This window comes from Haemaphysalis longicornis, unplaced genomic scaffold, assembly GCF_048455015.1.
Source record: "Haemaphysalis longicornis isolate Haplotype H1 unplaced genomic scaffold, Haemaphysalis longicornis Haplotype H1 scaffold_12, whole genome shotgun sequence".
Lineage (NCBI taxonomy): Eukaryota > Metazoa > Arthropoda > Arachnida > Ixodida > Ixodidae > Haemaphysalis > Haemaphysalis longicornis.
This window is the reverse complement of record NW_027526225.1, coordinates 11153042-11175550: the sequence shown is the minus strand read 5'-3', so window position 1 is coordinate 11175550 and position 22509 is coordinate 11153042. Positions and strand designations below refer to the sequence as shown.

Below are 22509 nucleotides of genomic sequence, written 5' to 3'. Positions count from 1 at the left end.
AATAGTTAAGATGAACTACCTCCGAAAGGCATTGCCGCCAACCATTTCGTGTTCTATCTATGTTGACAAACTTCCATTTTTTAAATCCTGTAACCTGTCAATTGGCGAACGTCAAGTACAGATCGGTGTTAAGAAACTTGCTGGCTGGGCGGATCTTAACGGTTCTAAAATAAACGCTGGCAGAAGTACTTGTGTTGTGTTCTCCCGCTAGCGCGCTATTAATGTGTACCCTGACATTACCCTTAATCATGCGTCTATTCCTGTTAAAAGGGAACACAAGTTTTTAGGTGTCATATTTGATGACAAGCTCACGATCATCCCACACATCAGAGCACTTAAACATAAATGCCTCAAAATACTAAATATTCTCAAGGTCCTCTCCCACCAATCCTATGGTGCAGACAAGGAACTGCTCCTCCGGGTCTTTACCGCCTTAGCCGGTTCTCGGTTAGAATACAGCAGTGTGGTGTATGGGTCGGCATCAAAAACGACATTAAAGATTCTTGTTCCAGTACTCCACTTGGGCCTCCACCTTGCGTCAGGTGCGTTCCGCACTAGCCCAGCCCAGAGTCTATATGCTGAATCTAATGAATTGTGCCTTGAGGACCAAGGAACGTACATGAACTTGCTCTACGCTTTTAAAATTCCATCACGGAATAACCATCCTTTTAAACCTCTTTTAATGACACATCCACATCACCGCTGTTTGTAAATCGCCAGTCCGTTCCTTTGCCGTTCTCACTCAGGGTGAGAGAGGAAGCTTCGGATTTCTACATCTTCTTTTTGTACATATACACATCTTTTACTGACGTTTTACCACCCTGGCATCTACAACCTGTGTGTTGTAACTTGTCTTTCGTGAATATTGCTAAAACCAGAGTACCACAAGCTGCTGTTTTTCAGCACTTGTTGCCCCTGCAGTATAAGTATCAATGTGCAGAGTTTCATAGTGACGCATCAAAAAAAGCAACCATGGTGTCTTGCGCTGCTCATGGGCCAAACTTTATGCACGCAGTACCATGAGCACATATACCACAACTTACTCAGCTGAAGCATATAGCATCTTACTCATCGCACAACACATTCTTGAACACAAAATCTCAAAGTCCATCATATATACAGATTCCTTGAGCGTTGTGCGTGCATTTTCATCACACAAGCCATGCAAAAACAAAATTGTCAGTCTGCCTTTAAACACTATCATGTCCATATATGCTTAAAAACGTGTTCTGGTGTTGTGCTGGGTTCCAGGCCACGCTGGGATTGCTGGCAATGAGGTTGCTAATCAGAAGGCCGCTATTGCTGCACTCAGGAACGAAGTAGATATAACAATACTACCACACAGTGACCTTAAGCCACAACTTCGACAACACCTTTGTAGCAAATGGCAAGCACAGTGGAATGAACAGACAGATAAAGAACTACCCGTAAAAAAACCACACTTGGGACGGTACATAACTGACTCACACAACAGACACACGGAAGCGCGACTCTCCGCCTGTTCGCACTGCGGTGCGTTCGACTCAATCGGCCACTGCCTAGTCGTATGCGCTGCATATAACAAGTGAGCACGGCTCCGCGCGGTCTACGAGCGCTTGGGAATATCGTGCAGCACTAAAAATGACCTGCTGTTTGTCATTTGGTAAGAAGAGCCCATACCCGAAGGGGGATTGTCTCGAGAAGATTATGGAAGAAAAGACGAAGAGAAAGAAGAATCAGAGTACGAGACGGCGAGAAGGATTTGGAAGTGTCCAATGAAGAACATACACAGAGTGATTAAGAGAAGGGAGAGGTAGGCTGGACCAGCAAATGGGAGCTGCACACGATAGAATGCGAGGTGAAGAGGAGTAGGACGAATTTGGAGTGGACAGAGTGGAACGAGGTCTTGGGAGGAACGGTGGCAAGGTCGGGCCGCGCCCCACAACGCACCAGCGGCATAGCACCATTTGGCAGCGGGCAGCTCGGAACCACCTATTACCAGCGGCTTCGCTCTGATGGCCTCCGGCTGACCGGCGGCATCGCACCGCCGCCGACCCGTCGGGCTTTGCCCCACGACGCACCAGCGGCATCGCACCGTCTGTCAGCGGGCGGCTCGAAACCAACTATTACTAGCAGCTTTGCACTGCTGGCCTCCTGCTCACCAGCGCTGCTCAGCGAAGCCGTGGCATCGCACCACGGTCATCTGGACCACTATCGACCAGCACGGGCCATCGCGACTTACCCCCCAAAATTCAAGAGTTTTTCCTCTTAAAAAAAACTGCTACACACCACGCCTGTTCGTGGGAAGAAAGTCCGCAGTCCGCACATCACAACAATATCAGTCCTATTAAGCTACTACATGAGTCCTACTAAACTACTAATATTCATCACACACAAAGTTCCCTCTTTACCAAAACTAACTTCAAATTCTACACTCAATCCCAACACGTAACACTAATAGACAACACTTTTTCCCCTTACACTAATCTTCTCATTCAATCTGCGCCTACATTTTCAGACACCAGTGTACTCAAGTACTAGACTGTAACACGTCACCGCAACCAAACAGTTCGTACCCCTACAACGCCTTGTCTGCATCATAGCACAGCATTTATGCTTTACATTAATACACAACCCATTTGTCATATTCCCGTATGAGTCCTGTTTCTTTCCAAGCGAACTCCATGATTTCCACCGGCTTTGTTGAGCTTTACTTCATCTTCACCTTCTTGCGCCTCTTCCATTCAGCCCCTTTCACTACACTGTCATCTCTGCTTGAACCACCATCAATGTTCACTTGTCTCGCTGCCCTATGACCCGTGACCTGTCTCCAGTCCTTTTCTCGATTGTGCACGGCTCGCACGATTTCTCCGTTTTTGTCTTCTTTGCGCGTCTGCGCTTTCGCTCTCTGACGTTGGTACTTTGGCTACTCCCGGAGGAGAACTCACTGCATACCTTTTGGCCTCCGCCACCTTTTCTGAGGCGCTGATTACGGAGCCAGCCGTTCGTCTTAGAGGCCTTAGCTGGTTGTCTGCGCATCATCTTGGTAGCGTGCGCTAACTCTACGAACTTCCCAGCTACCGTACCACTTTTCGCACAGCTCCACTCAGGCACTCTAACCTTCCTAAGACCCTAAGTCTTTTTCCTCTCCTTCGCACGGTTACGAAAATGTGGACATTTTCTATCGCGTTCATCAGTCTCAGCCACATTACGGTGCGCTGGCCATTGCCTTTCGCTTGGGACCAAACCCGATCCTGCGCCTAGCCTAAATTTCTCGATCCGGGACTCTTGGTCAACAACAAGCTGCTCGGTCTGAGCGAGCTGCCCTAGTTGCTCCGGAATCCGCTGAACTGTCTGTGCCCTGGTATCCCCGTTTTCCATTTTAGACGCTGATCTGTCCACTGAGCCGTCTAAAGAATTTGCACTGTCCTTTTGTTGGAGAAGTGTACTCTCAATAGTCCTAGGCATTTCGACCCGATCAGCAATAGAGCTTTCTGGCCGGATGCTATTTCTACCAGTGCACGGAGCGGCAGGTACCTCCGTCTCGCTTATTAATCTTTCAGAGACCGTAAACCCAACTGGCTCAACAGAGATACTAGTAGGCAACGCAGTGTCATCGCATGGTGAGTTCTGAGTGCACTCATTTTCAGGTACCTCGCCTGCGATTCTGCCACCTCCGGCCATTTCACCGCATCGCGCTTCCAACGCGCCTTTCTCCACATAGCGGCGTGCAAACCGCGTTCTGTCAACCGCACGTGCTTCTTCACTGTCGGCAATCTGCTTACGTCCTTTCTCATGTGCCTCATGGAGGTCGGCGACCCGCGTGCCTTCAGGCTCACGTGCACCGCGTTAACCGTTCTTTCTGCGTTCCCTTTCCTCTAGGCGCCGCGTTAACTCTGCTTTTTCTCTGTCCAGCTCTTCTAGCTGGGCAGACACCCTCTCGCGCTCTTTGCGCCACCGTTCATTTAACAATGCAAAAAACTGCTCTTTGTTCAAACCTGATGAACTAGCCAAGGTTAAAATGTTCTCGAGGTCCATCTCTTTGCCAGGTGAGATGTGTGGTTGGGCCAAAGATATATCCTGGCGGGCTCGCCAAATGTTGTCACGCGTCTCACGCGGCAGAGAAATGAGGCTCAGTTTAACGCATTCGATGCCAACACAATATATTTACAACACCAAAACCTCAAACGAACGCGATCATAACAAACTCACAAGCATATCACACTATACACAAAAAAAACAAGCACAACCTCACACTATCAAACACCTACTCAAAAAATCACTATAACACATTAACTGTCTATGCCAAATTCAAAAACATGCTACCGCTGGTACCACGATGAACCAGGTGCGATGCCGATGACGTGGCCCAGTGGGTAGGCTTCCGCGTTGCCGAACGTCGCAGCACGTCGCGATGGCACGTGCTGGTCGTCAGTGGTCCAGATGACCGTGGGGTGCGATGCCACGGCTTCGCTGAGCAGTGCGGCACAGCAGGAAGCCAGCAGTGCGAAGCTGCTAGTAATAGGTGGTCTCGAGCCGCGCGCTGCAAGACGGTGCGATGCCGCTGGTGCGTCGTGGGGCACGGCCCGACGGGTCGCCGGCGGTGCGATCCCGCCAGTCAGCAGGAGGCCAGCAGAGCGAAGCCGCTGGTAATTGGCGGTTCCGAGCTGCCCGCTGCCAAACGGTACGAATGAATGAATAGCTTTATTGAGCAGGAGGCCGTAGGCCCTGGTTGGGGATTGGGTCAGGAGAAAAAAAAAAGTTTACATTTAAAAGATCACTGGTCAATGTTCAAGTCATGGCTATAGCCCTAGCTCCTTTCACATCTGTGTCCGGGCACATAGATTAGAAACACGCATCACACTGCCTTGAACAGGCCACTCACAATCGCGTAGTTCGCCACACACTCAAGCGCGGAGGGGTCCGATCTAAGTAGGTCCAGGTGATCTTGCTCTGAAATGGCGGGGTGAATTTCTGGATGAGTGTATCACGTCCTTTGGGGAAGGCAGGACACCTCCAGATTAGGTGACACAAGTTCGGAATGGTGTCCGTGTCACAAAACGGGCAGAAGGCCGACCAAGTGACGTTTGGAAAGTGCCATTTCCTAAGAATGTCCGGGGTGTAGGCCACGTTCGCGTGGGCTTTGTTTGCGAAAATTTCAGCCGATCTTGACAGTCCGCTTATGAGGGATAAGAAGCCAGGCGGAGACGCATTGTGTAGTCGCCTACGGCTCTCAGTGTGCAGTTGGCGACGCTGTTGGTGCCAGGTATTGGAGGGTTGCTCTTCGTGCGAGTGTGGGTCAGTGGGAGGTGAAAGAGACTGAAGACTCTCCCGGGCAGCGTCGTGTGCCTCCTGATTCCCAACAGCACTGGTGGAATGGCCAGGGGTCCAAGCCAATCTAATTTCCAAGTTTTTCTTCTGTAGCGTTTTAATTAGTGAAAGAATCTGATTAGCAACGCCATTGCGACTGTACGACTTGTTCAGTTCTTGAAGGGCCACGTGGGAGTCGGTGATGATCCTAAAGCGAGTGGTACTATGAGCAGTGAGTTGGGGTTCCTGCTCCTGAAGTCTTCGAAGGGCGCCGAAGATACCAAGCAATTCCGCTTCTTCCACTAGCCCGAAATGATTAAATACACGATTTGATCCATTGAGAAGCGGAAGGTCTGGGCATCGCCATGCTACTCCCGCCTCATTACCCATTACGGCAGCATCTGTGAAGATGTCCAACTCATCTTGCAAGCGTTCTGCGCTCAGTTTGCTGATAAGCTGTTCACGGGCCTCATGTCGAATGCGTGGAATCGGCCGCTTTCTTATAATTCAAACCGCTGGCCTTTCCCAGGGGGGAAGCAGAGACGGAAGCGTGTCCAAATCCGACTTGCTATCGAGTTGGTCCCATTTCTGTAGCTTATAGCCCTGATGAGTGAGTTCAAGCCTAAGTCGGTGCCGTGCTTGCGTTTCTTCGATCAATATATTAAGCGGAGGTAAAGGCAGTGCTTGTTCAAGGGTAGCTATTGGGGTGTGACGAGGAAGGCCCGTGACAGCACGAACAAGAGACCTGTACAGTATCTGGAGATCCTTGACGTGACGAGTGCTAAATTCATATGCAGGGAACCTGAACGTCAGTCTACCGAGGCCTATTGCTCTGCCGAGTGTGAGGCAGGTCCGTTGGGTCACTCCTCCGTATTTGTTGGACATACGAGTAATGAGGTGGAGTGTAGGGCGCCATGTGGAACGAAGTTGCCGTATCCACGCGTTTGGACTATTGCAGCTACCTACTTGTATTCCGAGTAAACGGATTGTCCCATTTGTGGACTGAACGGTGGAGTCACCTATCTGCAATGGTATCTGGAATGCTGGATTTGTTGCGGTGCGGCCATCCACACTGAGAAATTCAGTCTTTTGTGCAGATAGGTGAAGACTGAAGTCAGAAAGGGATTTTTCTAGGCTGAGTACAGCCGATTGAAGCTCCGCTTGCATGATCATGTGGTCAGGATAATCGGCAGCTTCCGTCCAGACAACAATGTCGTCCGCGTAGATCGCGAAACGTGCGGATGTGTCTTGTTCAAGTGTTCTTGCGATCCGATTCATGGCGAGGTTGAAAAGGATAGGTCCGAGAATAGATCCTTGGGGGACTCCTCTATCCAAATAGAATGTTGAGGGTGACCAGGTTTGATAGCCTTTGTGGTTGAGGCGAATCGGCCTGTGTTCGAGGAAATTCCTAATCCAGTTCTGTGCTTTCTGGCTGGAGAAGGCAAGCGCTAGTTCGCGTAGAATGCCTTCTTGATTTACATTATCAAATGCCTTGCGCATGTCCAGGGCTAACAAGGAGTCCGGACAATGCTTGCGGGATTTGCGATTCAGCACGCGTCGGAGAAGCCAAAGATAATCTTGGGTGCCGAGGTTGGGTCGAAATCCCGTTTGGGCAGGATGAAACCAAGAAGTATTTTCAAGGTGGAATTGCAGCCGGTTGTTAATCATACGTTCAGTCAATTTGCAGATTGTTGGTGTAAGGGATATTGGTCTGAGGTTTTCAATCTTGCTGGAATCTTTACCTGGCTTAGGAATTGGCTGTAGAATAGTTGTCTTCAGGTGGTCCGAAACGATACCGGTTGTCCACGATTGATTGATGAGCGAAAGAAGGGCTTCGTGACCAATGGTGGGTAGGTTTCGGAGCTCTTGCCATGTAACCCCATCATGTCCTGGTGCCGAGCGGGGTTTTCCTTGCATGATGGCGATCTGTAGTTCTGCTAGGGTAAAAGGACAGTCAAGCGACTCTTGCGGGCTCGCAACTGTAATGACCGGCAAAGTACGCAGCCGGGACTTATCCTGAGTCGCATGCGGAAAGAAGGTTGTCATAATCTCCAATTCTACCGTTGCTGGAGTATCTTTCAGGAGTAAGGCGTCTACCACTGGCAATTTAGTTTTGGCTTTCCCACTGAGGCTACGGAAAATAGCCCAGAGATGAGAGAGGCTCTTTTCCTGACCCAGGCGCTCGCAAAGACGATACCATCGCTCATTTTGCAGTTGTTTTTGATGCTCATTAATGCACCTGTAGTGCTTTTTGAGTTTCATGAGATCGCGGTGCGTTTTGCCTCCGGTGCGGTAGCGGTGGGTAAGCCTATGCGCCTTCCTCATAAGACTAATCATGTAAGTATCTGGCCTCTCTACTTCCACCGTACTTTCGATTTCGTCGACTGCATGACCTCGGGCTTGTTGCAAAGCGTCGATAAAGTCAGGAAGGGACGGGTCGGGACTCGTGCGGAAGGAGTCTCTGAAGAGGGGCCGCGAAGTAATAGCGTATCTCTTGCGAACTCGTACCTTCTTGGCGTTAATCTGAATAAGGATCGGGATGTGATCACTTCCCCATGTGATGTCGGCAACATCCCAACTGCGTATTGCACCTGGCGTACACAAGGTGAGGTCTGGAGTTGTGTCGGATTGAGTGCAATGGAGTCCAATACGAGTAGCCACATTAGGCTCGTTTCGTAGATCCAACGGACTAAACTCTAGGGCTTGTTCAAGGAGGGATCCCCTAACGTCCGTCTTCGTGTACCCCCATAAGGGGCTTCGCGCATTAAAGTCGCCACCAACGATAACCGGGCCGTCAAATCTTAGTAAAGAAAATATGTGAGTAATCCAATCGTATGTGTCGCTGTAACGGTCTGAGCCATACGGTCTGTAATAGACAGACACCAGTAATACGGGCCTGCTCCCAGGGGGATCAACCTTGACTACTATGACCTCCCTGTGCCTGTTACAGTCAAGACCCCAACGGTACTCTACCGCTTTGCAGTCTTTTCGCACCAGGATTGCTGCCTGGCCTTCTATTTTTTCCACTGCGTTGGCGCCCACATGCACAATGGCGGGTGTCACATACGTATTGAAATTTGGGATTTTACAGACTCCTCTCGTTTCTTGTAGGAGAAGCGCGAGAGGTCTGAGTGTAGCGACTTGTTGTTTAAGAATAGGACTGTTGGTCGAGAAACTGCGACAGTTCCACTGAATGATGAGCCGGTTGGGATGCATGTGCGTCACTGTTATTGGTGTTGCTGTACCTTCTTCCTCTTAGCTTGCTCAGGTGACGTACTTTGGAGGAAACCTCTCATCTGCTCAGTTAGTTGACGGATGTCCGCGGTTAATGTATTGAAAAGGCCTTGAAGTTCATGAATCCCACTGAAGGCTTTTTGCAGTTCTCGAGACGCTTCGAATTTGAGCTGGGCATCCAGTTGGGTCAGCATCTGAGTCGTGACCAGTTTCTTGGATTCCGTAGTATTTGCAAATTGGGTCGTAGGCGTTCGTTTCTTCGCGCGCGAGCGGCTGCGCCTACCGCTAGCTGGAGGGGCGGGTGACGAAGGACGTCGCGGTGTCTGCTGTGCCGCTTGTTGCCGCAGACTTTGGAGTTCCTGGCGGATTTGCTGTAGCTCAGTTCGGAGTTCTGTCAACTGACGCTTCAAATGTGCATTTTCCAGCGAAAGGTCAAGAGGTTCCTGTCCTTTTTGTTTGGTGCCGTCATTATTAGGACCGTTGTTATCGGGTGTTCCATGCTGCTGTTTGTCTGCAGGTGCTATGGCGTCCGCCCAACTGACGCCAGGCCGGATTCCCAGACTTCTGTTCGTGCTGCGTTTAGTAGCAGTCGACTGGTCAGTCCGTCGGTCGACCTCCTGAGGAAGGCGGCTGGGGCAGACTTTACTAACTGCAAGGTGTCCAACCTCTTTGCAGGCAACACAGTACACTGTCGATGCACAATCGTGCGTATCCGGGTGCGACCTTCCACATTCCCTGCATACACCAATAGACGGGCAGAAGCGTGCCATGTGTCCCAGGTTGTGACAATTAAAACATACAAGCGTCTTCGGTTTGTATTCGTCCACTTTGACCAGTTCCATATAATACTTTACTACCCTTGGCAGAGTCGTACCGTCGAATGTCACTATGGCGCGGTCCGATTTACCAATCTTCTGGACTTTCAGAATGTCGGTCTGTTCACAGCGAAGCCAGTTGAAAATCTTCTCAGGCGTGTCATTGCGGTCAATCTGTATTACACCTCTTATGGTGTTTCGGTTCATATCCATGCGGTCAATGGCGATTTCAATAGTGTGCTTCCTGTCTTCTTTCCTGAACGTAAGGCGATCGATCTTGAGCATTTTGACAACGTGACTCTCATCGTAAAGCCTTATGCGGGCACTATTCGCTGCGTCGTCGTAGGTTACAGACGCCATTTCGGCGAGCTCCGCGCTCGGAGCTGTAAGTCCAATAATATTGGCGATAGCCTGCTTAGGGACCGTTCTTATTTGGATTTTTGCCAGAGGCCTCAGTTGTAGTAAGAAACGAGTACGACTTACTCTGTCAGCTTTGGTGGTCCGATTCCGTCGAGTGGGTAAGACTCTTTGCCAGTCCTGGGTGTCCTCTTCATCCATATTTTCTTCTAGGTCAATGTCCGGCCGCCAGGGGGCCGAGCTGTGTGAACATGCTTCGCATGTGCTTCGGATTTTTTGCTTCCTAAGTGCAAAATCAGCTTCTTCAGCAGCTCCAAACTGACCCCAGTGCTTCATTAACGTGTGCTGACCACCCGAAAGCGACCATTCGACCAAGGAGGACAGTACGTATTCGTAAATCGTTCTACGAAGTGTCGCGACGGAGGTTAGGCCTAATTCTCCAGCGTCGCTCAACGACCAACAAAGCCACAGCCGCAGACGCGAACGCGGATGCTCTTGAGGCAGCTGCCGACGCGGCTGCCGGCTCGACGACGGCGGCTCCGCTTCCCCCGGCGCAGCCACACCCAGCCTTCGGTGACAACGACTCTCATTCGGAACCTTCAACATCGACGATGTCCAAGAGTTCAGCGGCCGTCCACCGAGAAGAGGCAAAGCACTCAAAACGGTGCGATGCCGCTGGTGCGTTGTGGCACACGGCCCGAACTTGCCACCGTTCGTCCCAAGACCTCGTTCCACTCTGTCCACTCCAAATTCGTCGTCCTCCTCTTCACCTCGCATTCTATCGTGTGAGGCTCCCATTTGCTGGTCCAGCCAACCTCCTCCTCCTCTTAATCACTCTGTGTATGTTCTTATTGGACACTTCCAAATCTTTCACGCCATCTCGTACTCTGAGTCTTCTTTCTCTTCGTCTTTTCTTCCATAATCTTCTCGAGACAATCACCCTTCGGGTATGGGCTCTTCTTACCACATGACACTGTTCCTTCGCTGCTCACGCCTCCTCATCGCCGACGCATACCGACATCTCCTCACATTTCTCGAGGAGACCGGCCTGACCTCTCGCCTGTAGTGCGCCTCCCCCCTCTTTCCCCCGCAGGACCCCGAGCTGCAGCGGATGCCCCCCGCTGTTGTTTTTCTGTTCTATTAACGTCACTTTTACGTTCTTCTTTTCGATGTTCGCGCTGAGGACAGTGTGCCATCCGCTTTACTGAACTACAGCGGATGCCACTCCCGCAACTGTGCTTTCATTCTTTTAACATTATAACAGCCCGCCCTCATGAACTGCAGCGGATGCCCCTCTCCCCCCCCCCCCCCGCATTTTTTTTATTACTTTACGTTCACTTTTCCGTTTTTCTTTTTGGTGTTCGTGCTGTCGACATAGTGACAGGCCGCGGACGCTCCTCACCGCAGCCACAACTCTAGGCTGCAAGCCTCCTCGCCTGCCGTCCCCAGCCTGCTCCCAAGCCATCTGCGCCCCACCAGCCTGTGCCGAGGTGCTCTCATAAGCCACTGACTCCCCCCCCCCCCCCTCCTACCCACTTTACTTCAGTCGCCGCTGTTCCCTCCCCCGCCGCAAAGGCACCTCTTTTACACGGCGATTTCCTTCCGCGAGCACACCCATAGCGGTTGCGGCCCCTCAATTCGGCCACTCGCACTCTAAAAAAATACCAAAAATACCAAATCAAACACTTCTCTCCCTCCACTTCTTTACAACCTTTTAATAACCTCCCCCATCCCCCTTGGGCCTCATGAGGTGTCGACAAACTTCGTCAGACAGTTTCGGACCCTTTTCTCTTCCCTCCCACCCCCCCCCCATCAAAACCTCAAAAGAAAAGAAAAGAAGTCGCCTTGGGTAGGCTACGGATTGGGCACACCCATGCAGCGCACTCGAATCTGCTGACGGGATCATCAAGACCCCAGTGGCAGCAGGTGTGGAGTGGCCCTATTCGTACTTCACATACTTATTCAATGCAAGACACTTGACACCAGATGACTCAAACACTTTCCACAACTGTACAGGCAACACATCCCGTTTCACCCATCATACTTTGTAGGAGAGGAGCCCAAGTTTTCCGTGAAGCGCGTTTTTAAGTGCGAATGCACTTCTTAAGCGACCCTGAATCACGCGTCCACCGCCGTCCGTCCGTCCGCACCACATACCCACTTAGGGCGATTGGCCAAGAAGAGTTCCTAATGTCTTTAGCACATACCCACTTAGGGCGATTGGCCAAGTAATCTGAATAACGCGTCCACCGCCGTCCGTCCGTCCGCACCACATACCCACTTAGGGCGATTGGCCAAGAAGAGTTCCTAATTTCTTTAGCACATACCCACTTAGGGCGATTGGCCAAGAAGAGTTCCTAATTTCTTTAGCACATACCCACTTAGGGCGATTGGCCAAGAAGAGTTCCTAATTTCTTTAGCACATACCCACTTAGGGCGATTGGCCAAGAATCGGGCGTGAGAAGGGCTAATGCACCCGCTTAAAGGAGTACTGACACGAAATTTCAAAGCTGAGATCCGCTCTAGCAATCAAGTACAACGACAACACAAATAGGTGTCTGTGAATAAATGCATCATTCTTTCTTTGTAGTTGTGTGTGTGTGTGATCTCTCTTTCGCGAACATTACCGAACCGCGCAAATTCAACTCCTGCATTCGCACTTTCACATTCTTCCCCTCGGGGAAATGCGGGGAAATTTTAAGTATGTCACTGATGTCGAAATTTTAAATCTCATTTCTTACCATGCATCAACCTGGCCCTTTACACCAGTCATCTTCATGCATTCGCTTCACTTTTGTTTTTACTGAGTAATTTTTAGTATTTAATTGCACATCTGTTCTCATCAAATAACTTTGTGTTTGGCGCTCTTTCCCTTGTCGGCCTTGTGCCTCAAGCACAAACCATCATCATCATGCAATAGTGCAAACTGCTACGATAATGCAAACTGCCACAACAAAATTTTAAAATATTAGGTAAAAAGTATTACAGAAACTGCCGAAAGATGAAAGATTACGGAAACTGCCGAACTGTGTAACTCCTGTATTTCCAAAATAACGCAGATATCGCACAAATTCCACCTGTAATCGCTATAATAGCGTAAATTGAGATTACTGGTCGACTATATCTGCAAAAACTAGAAAAAAAAGAAATAAATGAAATAATTAGGGGAACTGCCGAACCGTGTAATGCGCATTTCCACAATATTGCAGATATCGCGGAAGTTCTAGCTGTAGTCGCTATTACAGCGCAAATTGAGATAATTGGTTGACGAAATTTTGAAGAAAAAAGAACAGGACAAATACAAAATAATTACAGAAACTGCCGAACATTGTAACACGCAGCATTTTCATAATAATCATGATTTCGAAAAAGCTCCAAATGTAATCGCTATAATAACCTGAATTGAGATAAATGGTGGGGCGAAATTTTGAAAAACTATAAATTAACAAAAAGATTAAAAATTGTGGAAAATGGCAAAATGGGTAATACGTAAATGGGTTAAATTGGTGGAACTAAATTAAGAAAAAATAAAAAATATAAAAAATTACGGAAACTTGCGAACGTTGTAACACCCTGCATTTCCACAATAATGCAGGTTTTGCGAATTTTTGAAATGGGTTCCCGATAATAACGTAAAATAAGACGACTCCTCGGACGAAAATTTGACGCTAAAAATAAGAAAAATATTAAAAAGGTATACAAAATGGAAAACGTATAACGCATGGCATATTCACAATATTGCAGATTTCCCGAGAGTTCCAGCCGTAGTCGTTATAATAGCGTAAACGGAGATAATTAGTAGAGTGACATTAGGAAAAAATAAAAATAAAAAATACAATAACGGGAAATGGCGAACCGTGTAATGCCCCGCATTTCCACAATAATTCAGATTTTGCTAAAGTTTCAAATGTAATCATTATATTAACGTAAATATAATATTGATAAACAAAAAGAAAAGAACATTAGAACATTACGAAAAATGGCGAAACGTGCAACGTCAGGCATTTGCAAAATAATGCATATTTTGCGAATGTTTGACCTGTAATCGTTATAATAGAGTAAATGGAGACTATTGGTTGACCGAAAGTTTGAAAAACTAGAAAACAATACAAATTTTAAATAATTACAGAAAATGACGAACCGTGTAACGCCCTGCATTACCACAATAATGCAGATTCCGCAAAAGTTCCATTTGTAGAGGTTATAATACTGTAAATGGAGATAATTGGCGAACGAAAGTGTGAAAAATAACGAAAATATAAAAAAAAACATATGGCAAATGGGAAACCGTATAACGCCCTGCATTTCCACAATGATGCAGATTTCGCGAATGTTCCACATCGAATCGTCATAAAAGCGTCAATGGGGATAACTGGTCGTACAGGATTTAGCAAAATCAAAACAAACTGACTGCGAAAACTCACACTCAATACAAGCGGCATAAGAATGCTACGCATTAGTTAATGATTCTCTGGATTTCTGCAATTTTTTTTTTTGCTTTGCGCATACGCAGTTGAGCTCGTTTCCCGTTCGTTAACGTCAGCCGTACTCTGGCGTTATCTCATTGCACGTCGTGGCAGCAGCACTTGTCTCGCGACACTTGCGCGGCACCCTCGGCATGCCTCTCCAGTCATCAAGCTTTCGCCATGCACTCCTCGGCTGTACCAGTTGCTCTATGTGTGGTGTCCTCTTCGTTGTCTCGGTTACAACGAATCTGACTGCGATGGACGCCGCAAACCCAGAGGAGCGGGCGCCTAAAAGCGGCACCGTAAAACGTGTGCTTTTTTCCGCAGACAGCCTGCTCATTAGAGTACATGTAACACCAACGAACGCAGTTCGTTTGCGATCACCTGCTAACTTTGGATGACAAGTATATTTGAGTTTATGGGGGCCCCTTGCAAGCGAACGAGAATCAGCAACAATTAACAGCGTAAAGATCCTCGACGAAGTCTGTTCCGCGGGTTTGTGCTCTGTGTTGTTCCTTGTTACTATGATATAAACCACGGAGCTGTTCTAGGGCCCGCCCCGAAGACAGTCTCTTCCGGTGTCGTGTCATGCTCTCTATTTAGTAGTTTTCTCCGCCACGCGAAAACCGGTTCGCAGAATAGAAAAATTTTCATTTAAAAATGATGGAGGTCCCAGAGCCTTGGTACTTTGATATCAAGAGGCCTATATTACCCTTGAAAAAATATCTCCCCAGCAATGCCTTTGTGTTTACAGGTGAAACCGAATTCAAGCGGATAGGTGTAAGCTTGATCTTTAAAAGCTGCCTTTCCAACATTGCGGGTTGCATATTGAAGCATGGATATCTACGGAGGGAGTATGAATACATAAGGCGGCCTCATTCTTGTGTTTCTAAGCATATCCAAAAATAAATTACGTATCAATAATCCGCTAAGACGACTGTACCATGACGGCAAGTTTCATTTATTGTCAGTTCAGGTAGTGCACAGGAAAGTTGTCAACCTTACTGAATCACTGTCAGGTGCTGTTCCATGGTGATCTACGGAGGAAGTACGGTTACAGAAAAGCTTTAACTGTTGTTTTACCGGTAATTTCCGGAAATACGTTATACGACAACTATCCACCAAGACATCCCTATCCGCCAAGACGCACCTCACAGCCTTGTTTGCCATCCTTCTCAGAGTGGAAGGGCACAAATTTTTTTTCAGATTGATTCAGAAATAGGTCCTATTATTTACAAACGCCGCATCACAATATTCTCTCCAAACATGACGAAAGCAGACTTTAACTTAGATAACTTAGATACAAAAACAAGGACGTTAGACAACATACACCTTGGGAAACGCCCTTGTTGAATGGACCAATAAGTATTGAACCTTAACGATTGCTGCTGTAACTAAACGCCCGGTATTTTACAGTTCTACAGCTACCGACAATAGCCTTGTCATGATTCCCCAAAAATGTGCGGACTACTTTGCTAAACAGAGCCATATATTCGTTGAGATTCCTGGATTTGTGGCATCTGGCACAACTTAGCACCGTACAGGAACCCGGTAACGTTATTTCCAAAAAGTTCCCCTTGTGTATGTTGCGACACGCTAAGACCTTCATTACTATTTCTTTCACTACGAAGAATCTGGAAAAAACTCCCACCTCCCCTCGCGGGAACCCCTGTGTAGATGCGACGCATAGGCGGAGCGGCGAAGGGACCGCGTTTTATAGCGCGCATAACGTTGAGGGGACTGCGTAAGCCGGTCCCAGTCGATGACGACGTTGGCGTACTTGTAAAGCGGCGTGGACTCTAGGTGTTTGAGCCAAGCGTGGATGTTGCTTCGCCGGAGAACGGCACACCGATTATATGCGCAGCGCGCCCGAAGGAGAGGAAACCGCGGAAGAGAGAGTACTGCATATGCGCCGGCCCCAGCGCATCTGCCGCGGCTATGACGCAACGTGCCGCGGCTATGACGCAACACAATCCAACACAATCCACTTTACTCCAATCCAATCCAATCCAAATCCAACCCAATCCAATCCAAGTCAAGCCAAGCCAAGCCAAGCCAAGCTAATCCAATCGAATCCAATCCAATGCCCCTCGCGAGAGAGTGTTCGCTATCGGAGAGGAGAGGGGGTGAGCGGCGGAGAGCGCAGCTGGCGCGGCGAGGAGAAGGGAGGAGGAGTGGACAACGCCGACGACGACGACGACGACGCCGGAAGAACAAGGCGAGTGAATCAGAGGCTCTGCATCTAAAAAGATAATAGAAATTAGTCACTGGGAAATTTGAACCACTTTTTTGACCGATACATGTTTTTACTGTGTGGAGTGCCGCTTTCATCCAGCATTTCCTTCGTTTCCGGAAAATAGTGGTATCCGAATTCGGGCGTCGCATAATGGCCGTGCTCAAGAAGAGCTTGATAAAAGCAAAATCAGTCATTACCTTTTTGTGGTTGCTCTGTGCAGATGGCTTGGTCGACCAACAGACACATCTTCGTGAGTGCGAGCTACTACCGACGACGTTCTTCGACTTCAGCGAACACGGTTTGCTTAGAAACATTGTCTTGGTCGCGGTAGAAGCAGTCGTCCTCTTCGCCTGTGTCGCGTACGTGCACTCGGGAAGAAGTTACTGGCCAAAGCGTCGGAAAGCAGCCGCCGAAGATGCAGGACTGGACACGGATGTCGCCGAGGAGAAGCGCAACGTCGACCATCTCTGCCAGACGGGCGACTTCAGCGGTCACACAATGGTGGCGCAGAATGTGCACAAATTCTATGGAGACTTCCACGCCGTGCGGGGAATCAACGTTGGACTTCGGCCCGCCGAGTGCTTTGGTCTGCTAGGGGTCAACGGGGCGGGAAAGACGACCACGTTCCAGATGCTCGCTGGCTTTAGCGAACTTTCCGACGGCGAGGCGTACGCAGAGAACTTGAAGGTGACGGCTAACCCCAGAGAGGTGCGTTCCCGCAATTTCTATTTCTGAGTGCCGAATTGGTCATAAATATCCCACGCATCCACTCAGCTGCTGTCAGAGTTGCAGAAGTGTCGCTGGAGGACATTTATGACAGTTACAAAAGCGCAGCTGTTTCCGATGGACTCAGAAATAAAAGCCAAGGATTACCTATAAATTGACGAAGTATGTGTGCGCACCATCTATATAACGTCGAGTGACTTACAAAAAGCCGTGAGACGGCGCGAAATTGTTCTTGTCTATCCACTCGAATTTACGTACCTTAGAACTATGGTTCCAGCTGTACGGGACAATGCAACAATTCAAAGCTAGTTACGAGTAAGCCTGAACTGAAATTTACTGAGTAACAAATTAAAAAGGGAACACCATTGCACGCTTGCTAAACACAGATGCATTAGCAATAATTTTTTTACACACGCAGTTTAAACAAAATTTTCCTTATCTCCTCGGGAAATGCCCAACATCTCAATCAGAGGTTCTCTATTAACTTAAATGGCAAGCAACGATACATAGCCACCGCGGTTACGACAGTGCTAAATCATGTTAATTAAACCGCAGTAACTCAGGCAATGCCCAATGATAGCATGCGCACAAAATATCTGGGGATGCGCCCTGCAATTTCCAAAGCACTGCGTCAAAAGGGCATTGATTGCTAGCCTCAGTCAGTACTACATAATTCTAGCACACCTCCGGCTGTGCATGTCACATGGCTACAACTGGCGTCTGTCAGACAGGCAACAACATTATTTTCACGACTTGTAGAAGGCACGGAATTGTGGTCTGAGGTGGCACCTGAAGTCGCTAGATTTGAAGACTTGCAGGGTCGGAATACTGCGTCCATCTAAGCTTACTTTAAAGCCTGGGTAGCCTCACCGCAGAACAAAATAAAGGAAGCTCACACTAACGCATAACACTCGAATGTAGCGAAGCTGTGCGAAACCTTCAAGACTATCACGACGGTTTAAGCTCACGATTGGAACTGTTGTGCTCCTCCTTCGCTAATGCAATGACGTTTACTGCATCATTTTTGCTATAAGCATAAGCTTCCTTTTTTGTAGTGATATTAATTGGATGTCAACTTGGAGGGGCGTACGCTATGAGGTGTCTTTCTCGTTTCAAGCAAGTGTTGCCACGATGACGTCGAACGCTGGAGGGTTTCTTTTTGCCAATCTTGTCCAATCTCACTTGTAGGTATGCTTGGCTGGACAAACGTGCACCAGGGACGCTGAGTTGTCGCCGCGGGGCACGCCCACACGAGCAGTCGGCATTTTCTTGCTTTTTTTTAAACTGCGAACACAAAACTCTAACGATTTGCTAAAGAGCTTCGCTGTTAAGAAATCTGATTTAAACACACCCTTCTGCACTGTGCTGTTGCGTTACAAAAATGATCGAGATGTTTAATGCAAACGGAAAAGCATGTTTTTATAACTTTCGAGGGGGTGTTTTCATCCGTCGTTTTTGATGCAGACTACGAGAATGGCACAGGGAGGGCTACCACAGTGACACAATTATCACCTTTAAAGTTTCCAGGCGATAGAGCACGATGTTTTCCAGGAATGGCGGGTAGAAGGTATACATTGTGGTGCCAAACCTTTTTTCAGGGTGCGGTAATAAAAGGCGACTGTGTTTCCAGTAACGCCGCAAAAATAAGTATTATATTTCTCCGTTCGGGCGTTTTATCGCTGACTTCCGGGGCCGTCTCCCAATTGAGACTACCGAACGAACGCATTACGCGTTGCCGAACATTTTGTTGAGGCTCGTGTTTTGTTCATATACTCTTGGGGGCGCAGTGCCCATTGACGCAGCCGCCAATTGGACCCTTCAGTAGCAGGCGCCAACAAAGAGCAAAAAGATCACGTAAACCTTGCATGACGTGCCGGATAAGCACAGGTGGATTTTCGCCACTTGCTCCACAATGGCCAAACACTCGCACTGTGTGAACTAGAATTGGCGTTTCAGCGATGACAAGACGTGTCTGCGGTGTGCATGAGCGCACTCGCCATGAACTTGCCGACGCACCCAAACCGCACTCTGACACGTCGTCTGCGTCATCGCGGGTCTTAGTCAGAGCAGCGGGGCGGAAACACGCTAGCATGGAAGAAACCATCAGGCTGGCGGCGAGCGCCAATGCGGCACGTGTTCATCGGGGCTCTCGGCGGATGTGGTACTAGTCCCGAGAAGAGCCCTTATTGTAGGGCCGACGGCTGCGAACGTCTTGGCGAATTGCCAGAAGTAAGAACATATCCGAACAAAACAAACAAGAGCGCGTAGTTAATTAATGGGTACAGAAGACCCCAAGCCGCGCTAAAATGGCCTGCAGTAATTGCTTGTTATTGGCTGCTCTCTGAACAAAGCACAACTTACCGTCCAAAGCTTCGCTCCTCGGCTTCAATAAAAAAGGCTCTGCGCGTTGTTACTGTAACACAGAACTAGCCATTTCGTCACAATGGATACAGCTGTGGTTAAGTGAAGTTCAATCCCGTTTGATGCTTGCAGTGGCAGTCGCGGATTGGATACTGCTTCCAGATTGATGGCCTCCTTGAAACATTGAACGCGTATGAGTTCCTGTACTTGGTTGGCCGCCTACGGGGCATCGCGGACGAGGATCTCCGCACGCTTGTCGACAGCCTGATCACGCTCACAGACCTGAATGAGTACGCCCAGCGAGGATGCGGCGGCTACAGGTGCACACTTCGTAATTTAAAAGAAATGAGTGAATAACGGGCTGTGATAGTCTGCACAGTCACTGTACGCACTTCTGAACATGGCCGCTATTTTTCTGGTAAAGGCGAAATAAGGAAACACTAAGGTGTCGATACGGGGGGAGTTTAGAGAGTAACAGGTTGTTTTGATTATTGGGTACCTCAGCGCTACTAAACGTCTCGTAATCGAGTATTTCGACGCGCAATAACCAAAAATGTGGAATAAACTACGGGCACTTGAACGGAGACTTCAAAGGATGATCGACGGATTTAAAGCGGATTTTAAAAAATTACACCCATCTTCTCGCGAGGGAACCCTGATGTGATGCGACGCATCAGGGGGCTGCGTTTGGACTGACGCTGGTATTGGATTGCGTCAGTCCAATCGCTGAAGGGACTGTCGCTTCCATCACGTCTTCATCGGAAGATCTTGCACGGAGGCATCGTCAAACAAAGTCAAGTCAAGTGCGAGAGCGAGCGCTGGACTGATCCGGCGCCGTGCGCTCCCCCGCTTATATTCCCGCTTTTGAAAGGACCGGAGCCCGGAGGGGGGGGGGGGGGAGGGTGAGTCGCGCGCATGCGCACACATGCGTGCACCCAGAGCAGCGAAGCGCGCACGCGCAACTGTTATTATGATAATGAGACGGAGTGAGAGTGTTGCGCACAGCTGTCGGAGAGAAGAAAGCAGGAGAGTTGTGCATGTGCAGTGAGCGTGCGGACAACGCCGCGACGACGCAGGAGGGACATGCCTAAGAGCAAGAGATGCGTCGCATCTAATAATTCTGTGTGTATAACTCAGCGTTGCGCTGCAAAACGTGGTGATACCGCGTTGCAAACGTAGCACAGATGAATAGGATTTGCGCCACCAGTGCTATTTTGGTGGTTCACAATGGTTTACGAAACTTGCGCTAAATAGACATAAACAGACGAAGGAAGACGGACGATGCGCAATTCACAATTCACAAGTCCGTCTTCCTTCGTCTGTTTATGTCTATTTAGTGCAAGTGTCGTGATACATAATGCACCAACTAGCCCAACAGCACATTCACGATGGTTGTTTGTCTTAGTGCACGGCCATAAAAATTAACATACTACCATACTGGTACAAAAAGCAATTAGGACGTGATTTGATGCTTTGTGAAGGTGTGACCCGGCAAACAATGGGAATCCGGGAAATTTCCGTAGTTCAGATGAAAGAAGTGAATTGTCTAAGCTGAACTTCAAAATGTTGCGGTCAGTTAGGGGGCCGAGTAGCGAGAGAGACAGACACTTGGCGGTTGAACGTAAGGTGAACGGCACAACTGAGATTGTGAAAGTGAGTCTTAGTCTCCTTACATGTTAAAAAATATTTGTTGTAGCCATGTCTTCGGGGAGAAAAATGTCAAAAACTTCGTTGAAAATAAAGCACCATCCCATATAGACACGAAAAGTGACAACATATGCAGCAAATTTGGGCTACAACCGAGGCAAACAGAGTATAAACATGTGTTTTCAGGAAGCGCTGATTTTAGGCTGAGGGACTTTCTAATAGAGGTAGCACTGGGTGCTGCTGGCCTTCCCGGGCCGCACTAACAGCAGACGCTGAGATGTAAGGTCGGGGCAGGTCAGGTGGGCGGCCCTTCGCTTGGACTGACAGGATGGCGACAACAGGTTTGTGAATGCCCATGCAACAAAGAAGGCTCGCCATAGCCGAACGGGACTGGGTAGATGAGGGAGGTCTGGCTGTAAACACGCGCTGAGTGCCCAATTAGTGCACAATGCCCAGTTAAAAAATTTAGGCCTTAATTATGTCAGGGCAAGGTCGAAGTATTCTGACGAAAACGAACGCGTGGTATTCGCCGATCAACTCACGTGAGGCGCGCAATCCAACTATTTGCGCTGTATGGCACTCGGCAATTGAACATTACATGAAAATGCTGCAATTGCATTGATATTTCTTCCTTCCCAATTTTCAGAACTCCCCTTTTCTCCTTTATCGCCTTAAGCGTATGCACATCATAGCGCATGACGGTCATTCAAAGTGTGAAAGAATCGGAAGGGCATTAATTATGCGCATATCTGAGAGAAAACGTACTTGGTTGACCACGCCAAATAAAGGAATACCTTGTTGGTGAATTCCAACATCCGATACATAGTTGATGCAAAAGTGCACCACCCACTGGAGTTTATTAACTAAAATGCCGGTATTCAAATGGAAGAATCTGATTAGAAGTGGGACGTCACCTTAACCTGACACCGACCTAGAGAAATATTCTAGGTGGAGTAGCCAATGCGCTAAATAAACTCAACTTGCAACCACTTACGTGTAATTACGAGCTTACTTCCAAATCGCGTCATTTGCGGTTTCTATCAGAGCAGCAACCGCACATTAAACACGCTAATGTACAGCAGAAATGAGCAAACTGATTAAATGGACATAATGCCGTGGGTTGAGAACCACTAATACATAAGCCCAAAGTGGAAGCATGCAAAACTCCGAAATTTGATGACCCTTTCTTGTGTCCCCACAAACAACTTGCTCAGTGCTGCCAATCCTTGAACAAGTGCGTTGAACGTGCACAAACTGCACGCTAAATCGCCAAAGGTTTTGCTTAACTGTTATTGCATCAAGAATGTGCATAACTGGAAACAGGAATGGCAAGAACTAGCCGCAAGGTTTTGCGAGACAAGCTTCGACTTTCACCCGA

General features: G+C 48.4%; 1 protein-coding gene across 1 annotated transcript in view; it reads left to right on the top strand.

Annotated features, from left to right (window-relative positions):
* The first annotated feature begins 10306 nt into the window (after positions 1 to 10306).
* Positions 10307 to 22509, top strand: part of LOC144162239 (phospholipid-transporting ATPase ABCA3-like) — a 46490-nt gene continuing 34287 nt past the window's right edge. The window contains exons 1-3 of the mRNA XM_077692700.1: positions 10307 to 10373; positions 16618 to 17105; positions 19617 to 19804. Coding sequence (XP_077548826.1) covers positions 10307 to 10373; positions 16618 to 17105; positions 19617 to 19804 — 743 coding nt within the window. The remainder of the gene's footprint in view (positions 10374 to 16617; positions 17106 to 19616; positions 19805 to 22509) is intronic.